Raw genomic sequence first — 10,032 nt, forward strand, 5'->3', positions numbered from 1 at the left:
CCCCCGATCCTTACCCGGCTTGGGCGTACACAGAAAGCCTTGCATTCGATTGACTTTTGTCCGACCGATCTTATACTAAAGGGTTTTCATAAGGCCTAAGCGCTTAGAGCTCGGTTAGATTTTCACCTGGTCGGGCTCCCTTGCACTCGATCGACTTCTCGACTAATCGGGTACATTATTTCCTGACTTCTAGAGTAAAATACTAGAGTCCTTATATCCGACCAGCTTTACGTCCGATCGACTTTATTCGAGCGTCTGACTTTGTAACCACTCGGGTATGACCCTAAAGTTTTAACGTGGGGCGATCAACAAAGTCATATAGGAGGTGCTCTCCCATTCCGACTTTGACCCTTACCTTGACTTTGACCACCACGTCATCTTTGAGACGATCCGCTCACTATAATCCATATCAATATGCTCATGGAGATTAATATGTCACCGCGCATGGAGGATGAATTAGTTATTTATGGAGGTGTATTAGAAGGGTGCCATTTGGAGATTGAGCGAATTAACCGTTAGTCAACTGGTAGAAAACAATATGTGAGTTGGGCGATGTTTGGGGATCAATGTGATGTCGACATAGGGAACATAAGTGGCTAGAATTGCAAAGATGAGGAGGTAAGAAGGATGAGGAGGGGAATGCGACTAAGATGAGGCATAAAGTTGCAAATGAAGATTGGGGAGCACAAGTTAGGTCAAGGTTGGAGATAGAGACAAAGACAAACAACAAGGAAGATGAAGGGATGCAATTGAAGCAAGGAGACAAGGATGCAAGGGGTTCATAGGCTATTACACAATCAAATTATAGTCAAATAATTAATCTAATATAGTTTATTTTTAATTTATTAATATTACTAAATTTTAGTTGTAAAATGTGCAAATTTGATCTATGTCGATGCCTTGTTAGCATTGTCGACAAGTGTCAATTTTGGAGATATGACACTTGAACATTCTGAAAATTAAACAATTGGTTATTAGAAAAAAAAAAAAAAAAAACCCTCCAGAGAAAAACAAAGAAAGAAGATTCTTCAACGTTTGAAAAGATCTTTGAGATTTGAGAATGCAAAAAAGTTGAAGTAAATGTATGGGGTCGGGGAGAAAAAGTCAACCTCTGGATAAGGATATTGGCATCCGAACGCTCTTAATGCATGTGGAGTGTGGGACTTTAATACCTTCGATTGTCAAGTAGGAACAAACCCATGCCACGTATAGTGCTAATTGATGGAGAATTTGGATGGGTAGGGTGAGATGGCCAATGAGTGCGCATGCTGCAATGTCCCATTTCTATTTAGTTTTAGGCACGATAGGAGAACCATTGAACGATTACAAAATTAGTTCCAAAAGGAATAGATTTGACATGAGCATAAAAAAGTGTGGATAATGACATATGATACGCAATGGTGCATGTCCTTTTTAAAAAAATAAATGTCAAAAAAACATTTCTTTTTCAACATTTCATCCCATCTTAATATATTTTTATTTTTATAAATATTCTTATTTTTATTGCTATTTTAATAATTATGGGATATAACCTAAACATTTCAACTCTCGTGTAACATTATAATAATTATAATTTATAGTTGTTACATTATCAATATTTCATTTAATATTATATTGTAACAATTATAAATCTTAACTATTAAAATATAGATTAATTATTTTTTTATCTAACATCGGTCAATATTATATTATAATAATTATAAGATCATAATTATTATACAATTATACTGTCAGTTATCTCTTATAATACTAATCAATATTATATTTTAGGGACTACAACATAGAAAATCAATAGTAGTTAGCATTATGTTGTACTCATTATGATTATGTAACTGTTATAACTATATATTTATCATTACAAGAAAAGTGTATTTTTGCTATGAAATTTTCATCGCTAAGTGTTAGGTTTCCGTCGCTAATATAAAATAACGACAATAAATATTCGTCGCTAGCATCATCTCACTATAAACTTATCATAAACCATATTTAGCAACGATTTTATAATATTTTGTCGCTTGTAATACCTACGTAACACAAATGTCGATAAGATTAACTTAAATGTTGCTAAAACCACCTCGTTTAGCGATGATTATTTCTAAACTTGTCGTTAATTAGGGGCGTGTTAGTGGCAAAATGGTGCAAATTTGTCACTAACATAGGCTTTATTTAGCGACCAGTTTAGCTAAACTCGTCGCTAATAAATTCCATAAAAAAAAATTGTTGGATGGCACGATAGGTTTTGATGCGGTATAGGTTGGTTAGCAACAATTTTGGATGAAATCATCACTAACACCTTCTGATCAGTTTCAATAAAGGGGCTTAACGGCATTTTTACCCGGACAATTATTGTTGTTAATCATCTGTGTTAGAGATGAATTCAGATAAATTCGTCACTAACCTTTTTTAAAAAAAAATATTTATTTTTATTAATATCCTGTATACATATTTAAAATTCACAAACAAACTCACAGACAACTCATATTTCAACATCAGTAACTTCACAAATCATTTACAACTCTAACAACATTCACAAACAACTCAAAATATGAATTTAATAACAACTAACACAACAAATGAGTAACACAACTCTAACAAGTAACAAGTTCACAAATCTAACAACAAGTAACACAATAAATAAAAATCACAACATCAAGTTCACATCCAAATTCACAAATTTAACAAAAGTTCACAACATCAAACAAAATCTAAGATTGAGGATGAGGAGGTGGAGGTGGAGATCAAGATAAATCATGGATAAAGAATGGTAATACTCTATGTGTCAATTGATTAAGAATTTGTTTAAATATATCTTATCTTGATCTTATTAATGTCAACTTATCTTGGGTGCTTGCTAATTGAACTCGGGTGTTTGCTAACTCTTCTTAGGTGTCATCTAGTCGTTGCTTCGTGGATTCAAATTTTTTATGCAATGCTGCGTTAGCAAGTGCTCTAATGTATTCAGAGCGAGTACTAAGGACCTGATCTAGTTTGACAATAAAAATACCAAGTTATGAAAATAGCTAAGATGGAGCAACCAAAATTAATTAATCACATTAAAATAACCAAAAAAAATCATCTAAGTATTAAAATAATCCTAAAATTATTATCTAATATCAAAATATCCATAAAATTATCATCTAAATCACAAAATAATTCTAAAATTTTGATTAAATTTTTTAAAAAACTGAAGAAGAATAATTTTAAAATTACCATCTAAGCATCAAAATAACCCTAAATAGTAACAGCTCATTATAGCCTCAGGGGCTATAGTGCTACGATAGAACATCCATGTTATCACTTAGGTACCCGCGATTAGATCTCCAACTATGACGCATTTGTAAGAATTTTTCCTCCAAATGGGATGCACAATTAAAAGATGTTGGACTTCTGGATTGTCTGCCGGTTGTGCTTTCCAATTTATCCTAATGACCGGTAGAAAAATTCCATGAAACCGGACTGATCACCTTAAAAATAATCAATAAAACTAACTGAGATTATTAATTTTTTCTAATATCTTAACCAATAAGTCAATATATATAATCAATCATCAGTGCATTAAGTAAGAAGTGATTAGGTAATTCTACTGTTTGCTATCCAGAATCATAATTTGTCACTACGTAGCTTCCAAGAGAAGATCAAGAGCAATTTGTTTAGACACGCATTTGAAAACTTTATATTTATACACTTTAAAATGACCCATCTGGGCAAAATAAGTACATACAAACTAATAGTTATCCAAATACAAGAACATTTGAATTACATGACAAGATCCAATGAGTTCATAAAAGAGCAAGCCATACGAGCATAGAGAATAGAGCATTGCAAAAAAAATAAAAAAGCAAGAAGGAGCAAAATTTCAGATGAAGCATGGGCAGAGTGTATCTCGGACAGCAAGCTAAGCTCATACTTAATCTAAGTTTTGAAATAGTTAGTATGCAAAAACTTACTAACGTCGGGTTGGAGTAGGAGTCCTCAGCCGGAGTAGGAAAAAAGGAAGATTCATGAGAACAAGGAAGATTTGCTGGAGTCTTCAAAGGAGAAGAAGAGTGCGGCAACGGCGAAGGAGAAGTAGAGGAGAAACTAATCACGATGGTGTCAGGAAAAGGAAGCTAGGGTTTAAAAAGTTCACGTATTTTAGGGCATCCTCAATAGGGTGTTAAATGAGTATTATAATATCTGATACGGTTGGTAATGGAGGGGCCCATGAGGAAAGGGTTAGAAAAGTCAAGGCTATATGACGGTCAAAAGTCAAGAGGACGTGGTGGTCAATAGTCAAGGTGATGTGGCAGTCAATGGTCAGGCTGACGGGGCGGTTAAAGGCAAGCAGGTGTGATAGTCAGAGGGCAGGAGGCTGGCCGATCAAAGGGGCAAAGCAGTTGGAAGACGAGGAAAGACGTCAAGCGGAACACAAGTCACGGGTCGGCATCGGCAGGACTGTTTAGGGGAAGTCCGATCTATAGGCCTGCGACTCAAAGAACTGGGAGTATAGGCCAATGGGTCGGAAGCGGCAGAGCTGATCAGAAGCAACCCGAGCTACAGACCTGCGGTTGAGGGCCAGGAAATACAGAGCGCAGGATACAAGTCGGCATCGGCAGGGCTGTTTAGGGGAAGTCCGATCTATAGGCCTGCGATTCAAAGAACTGGAAGTATAGGCCAATGGGTCGGAAGCGGCAGAACTGATCAGAAGCAGCCCAAGCTACAGACCTGCGGTTGAGAGCCATGAAGTACAAAGCGCAGGATACAAGTCGGCATCGGCAGGGCTGTTTAGGGGAAGTCCGATCTATAGGCCTGCGATTCAAAGAGCTGGAAGTATAGGCCAATGGGTCGGAAGCGGCAGAGTTGATCAGAAGCAGCCCAAGCTACAGACCTGCGGTTGAGGGCCAGGAAATACAGAGCGCAAGATGCAGGTTGAAGATCAGCGTAGCTGTGTCTAGACAGCTAGGGCTGCAGATCTGCGAGTTGGAGGCCCGGAAATGCGAACCACGGGTGCAGGTCGATGCAGGACACAATGGATCGGAAGAGCTAAGTAGCACGTGTACGGAGAATCTCAACGATCCGCCGAGGAGAGTCATTACATATCAACGCTGCGGGCGAAAGCAGAGATTCCTAAAACGAAAAGATGCCCTCATAACCAGTAATAGCCTGCCAATTGTCCCCCACTACAAGACAAAATCCATGTACGAAGGCGGAGGTTCCAAAACGGAAAGATGCTTGCACAACAAATGGCAGTACGACAAGTGTCCGGAACTAGGCGACAAAGCCCAGCGTCTAACGTTTTTTCTGACAGGATAGCAGGCTCCAAAAGGGAGAGGCATAAAAGGCGAAGGATCCCTCGTATGCAGGTACGCGCACACATTCTTTCGTCACTTTTTTCCACAACTGTTTTCCTTCTTCTTCTCTCTGTTCTTTCTGGGGAAAAAGGACCTGACTTGAGCGTCGGAGGGCCTGATCCGGGGACTTTTTCCCTGGGTTTCGGTCTCTAACGTGAAGGGGGAGATTGTCTGAGTGTGTGCAGGGTCCTGCGGTAGCGTTAGCCACCCGTGGGAGCCGAGTCATCTTCTACGACCTTCCGTCAACCATCGGGACACCTGGACCAGCCTCCGTCCGACTCAGCCTCCGGACGGGATCAATATCTATTTAACATCATTTTTTCATTGTGAGTGAGTATTATAATGTCCACTCACAAGATAAAGGAGAGAGAGTGTTCATTTTTTAATATTATTTAAAAAATAGTAAAAGAGATGAGTGAGTGGACGGTAGAGCCTATAATGTTAATATTAAAAGGGATGTGAGTGAAAAAGATATGTTATTATAATGAGTATGTGACAGTGGGTCTATGTTTTTTAATAAGATGATGGATATTATAATGAATTAACGTTACGGATGCTTTAGTGGCAAATTTATCAAATTTGTTACTAAAAATTGGGGTTAGCATCAAATTTTGAAACTTCATCACTAAAAATTTGTATTAGCTACGAATTTGGAACGTTAAGTAATTGAGTCTACCAAAACCATATTAATGGTGAATTAACCTATTTCATCACTAATAACAAACTTTTAGCGGTGAATATGCCAAAATTGTCACAAATATTTTTAATTTTTTAGAAAAACTATTTTTTTAATATTATTATTTGCGATGAACTTATATTTCGCCACTAATAATCCAACTTAGCAACGACAAATTTATATTTTGCCACTAACAATCCAATTTAGCAACGAATTACTATTTCATCGTTAATGCTTTATCACTATTTTAGCATTTTCAGGTATTGTATAGTAGTTATAGAATCATAAATAATACAACTATATAATTATAGAGGCTATTACGATGAAAATAAATTTTTTTTGAAACTTAGATAGGCTAAGATGGAATGAGACTTTGGGCGTCCTTTTTAACCATTTCAAAAGACATCCTTCCTTTTTTTTTTTTACTTTATTTTTAAGATAATTATTAAATATTATTTAAAATTTAAAAATAAATAAATAATTTTTTTTGTATAACTAAATGAAAGCATTTATATATAATAATTTGTTATCAAAATTAATGATCCAAAATAAATACATGTTATAATTAAACATTTTATTTTTTGCTATACATCTTTATAACTAAATAAAAATACTTGCTACAATTAAATAATGATATCTGTATTTTATATAATTAAATAAGGATACTTGGTATAACTAAATAACTGCATTTTCATTTGGTTAATTATTTTTTTTAAAAAATAAAAATAATAATTGACATCAAACGTAAACATCTATTAAAAGAAATAAGAACATAAAAAATAAAGGGTATTGTGCCATGATTAAATCCACCAACAAGATAACTATAGAATATTTGTTTTATAGAGAAATGGGCCTAAGAATATTATATGAGTCTTTATAAATATTTTTAATTTATCCTAATAATCGATAATTTTTTTATAATATTAAATTCATCATCTTAACATTAATTAATTTTAAAAATTAAATAATTAATATTAATTAAAAAAAATAAAATTATCCTACAGGAGGTGATATGATGGTAAGAGACCAGACTCATTCTCGCCATTTAAAGCTCACGTTAGCAATTTCTAAACGTTTGTGGAGTTTAAACAGAGTCGGGACCATCCATATTTTTGAGATTTACTTGTCAGGTGGGACCGCCCGCTATAAAAACTAATTGGATTGAACTATAACAAATATTTCGATATTAGCACAGTTGGTATTGTACTTTATCTATGATAATAAGTCTCGAGGTCATAGTATCATAATAAAATATTTAAATTATCATTTAAGGATTCATAGTTTGATATTTAATTATAATATATTTATAAAAAAGATTTCTTTAAATGATAATCGTAATAAAGGATGCTAGATATTTCGTACGCCCTTTCTAATTTATTCTGATGGTAAGTAAAAAATTTTCGTAGGATCGGACCGATCACCTCATGAATAATCAATGGATCAACTGAGATTAATATTATTTTTTTATCTATGATAATCAGATTCCCAGGGCTATCTTATAATGACAGAGTATCTAAGTTGTCATCTAGGTACTCGTGATTCGATCTCCAATTATGATGAATTTATAAGAATTTTTTCTTCAAATGAGGCACAATCAAAGAATATTGAGCTTCTTAGTCACTCACTACGAATGCTTCTCGATTTATTTTGATGGCATGGGACCGAGCCGATCACCCAACGTTAATCAATAAGATTAACTGAATTATCATTTTTGTTTATTATAATCCATCTATGAAGTTATGATATTATAATAGGATATTTATTTTATCACGTAAATACCTATGATTTAATCTCTAACTAAAATATATTTATAGAATTTTTTTTTAACTAAGACTGTCCTGCTTCCTCTATTATAATCAATCGTTACTTAAGATTTTTCATAACATTTTCTTTGTTTTTTTGTTTTTTTAATACCTTTGCAATTTTTTCTATTACAAGATCGCTTGAGGACCCCACATGGACCACCCTCTCACTCTCGTTATCTTAATTTGTTTACCCAAACCAAGAATTAATTCTGGCGGCCGCGCATGCAGAAAGGCGTCCACATCACGGCGATGCCCGGAAGCAGCCCAGCCGGCCAGCCCTCCGTCCATCGCTCGATCGCCATCACTTTTATTTTCGGCGCCGTGGAAGCAATATTGCGCACACTCTTCCTTTTTTGACTTGAGAACGCCAAACTTAGTGGTAGATTATCGTCTTAGATTGAGTAAATCTATCCCCTAGGTACTTCCCGGATTTCTCTCTCAATATGACTTCATCTCTCTACTTCACCACCACCACCTCATCCATTATAAATTCTGCACTTCCCTTGCTTGGCTAATTCAACTCTCTCATGGTCATGGATGACAACAATTGGGATCTACACGCCGTGGTCAGAGCTGCCAGCTCCTTCGCCGAGGAGGAGGAGGATGTCGTACAAGTTTCAAATGACCAACTTTTCAGCGTCTTTCATGAGCTACAGGATCTCTGCAAGCCTACGGAATTCCACCTACAACAGCAAGCGCCGCCGCTTGATCTCTCCCTCACAGCTCCTCTGCTCCCTGCTCGGCGGCAGCAGAGCAGGGGAGCCCATCTCTCTAAACGAAGGTGCATACTCGTTTTGCTACTCTCTTCTCGTTTTCTGCTCGATCGTTGTGATCGCCATTAATGGACTTGGTTGCACGCAGGAAGAATCCTGTTAAGAAGGTGTCGTGCCAAGTGCCGGCCAACGGAGTCCACCCGGACCGATGGGCGTGGAGGAAGTACGGGCAGAAGCCCATCAAAGGCTCCCCTTATCCACGGTAATGGATTGAATCGAATTGTGAGGATCGGCGATCTTTTTTGATTCAAAGTTGAGGTCTTTTTTGGGGTGGGAACAGGGGATACTACAGGTGCAGCAGCTCCAAGGCTTGTGAGGCAAAGAAGCAGGTGGAGCGAAGCAGGGCGGATCCGGAGATGTTGCACATCACCTACACGGCGGAGCACAACCACCCCGTCCCCACGCACCGGAACTCACTCGCCGGAACCACTCGCCAGAAGCCGATAGGCGCCGTCCAAGCACCGGCGGGCGGTGACTTGAACTTTTTGACCGAGAGAGGAATAAGCTTCGAAGACCACTTGCTCACTTGCTCCGACGTGGCGGCTCCGGTGCCGGCAGACGGTCACTCATTTTCCGATTACTTGATTTAATTTTAATTTGCAGCCGAACTTGCAACGAGAATTAGTCAATCTTCTGGAGAAAGTCAACCCAAACAAACTGCTCTTACTTATCGTTTCAAGTTAATTAAAATTATTTTAATATAATTATAGTACTTTTAATCGGACAAAACTACGAAGTAATTTGATTAAAATTATTAGGAGGATTGGAGGTAAAAAGTGATAGAAAAATTTCTGCAAGCTTCCGCAGTCTACATCACAAAGAAAGATGGATTCCACTTTCTTCTCTATTGCAGCAAGCCCCCAGGGCCCCCACCAATTGGACCATGGTCATTGTGAGAGAGATAAATTATAACACCCGAGCTAACATGGGACGGACCGGATGGGATACAGGGCCACTTTCTTCTCTATTGATCCTACCAGAAAAGGAGAGAAATAGTGAGTTAGTTAGGATATTGACTATTAGATAGAAAAAATGATTTCAAATGGTTCAGTATGTCAAAAGGAATGTTAGTAATTGAATCAGGGATAGGTTTTCGGCGCAGACACTCTGACGCTCAAGTCAGTGATCCAATTGAAGGTGGTGAATATATTAGAACAAATAGTGATTATGGATACGTAAAGTTGTGTAACATTGCATACTTGCTCCTATAGATGAAAACCTCCTTTTATAGTGTTACTGTTTATCGGTACACGAATCTTAAAGCGTTTCCAAAAAATAATAAATCATAAAGATGCTCTGACATATTTTTCAAAATGGATCCGCAATCTCTGCATAGAAGCTTATACAGTACAGCTGGCACAGAATATTCCATTGATCCTCTGACAGTTGTTGCACAAGACGATAAGAAGGAATATGAAGTCGTTGGATTGAGAGGATCTTAGTATGCT

General features: G+C 37.0%; 1 protein-coding gene across 1 annotated transcript; it reads left to right on the forward strand.

Annotated features, from left to right (window-relative positions):
• Nucleotides 1-8,028: 8,028 nt before the first annotated feature.
• LOC121984064 (WRKY transcription factor 22-like) lies at nt 8,029-9,662 on the forward strand. Its single transcript, XM_042536869.1, has 3 exons — nt 8,029-8,592; nt 8,673-8,786; nt 8,865-9,662. The coding sequence occupies exons 1-3, from the start codon at nt 8,339-8,341 to the stop codon at nt 9,172-9,174; spliced, it is 678 nt and encodes a 225-aa protein (XP_042392803.1). The 5' UTR covers nt 8,029-8,338; the 3' UTR covers nt 9,175-9,662.
• The last annotated feature ends 370 nt before the right edge of the window (nt 9,663-10,032 follow it).

This window comes from Zingiber officinale, chromosome 1B (assembly GCF_018446385.1).
Source record: "Zingiber officinale cultivar Zhangliang chromosome 1B, Zo_v1.1, whole genome shotgun sequence".
Classification (NCBI taxonomy): domain Eukaryota; kingdom Viridiplantae; phylum Streptophyta; class Magnoliopsida; order Zingiberales; family Zingiberaceae; genus Zingiber; species Zingiber officinale.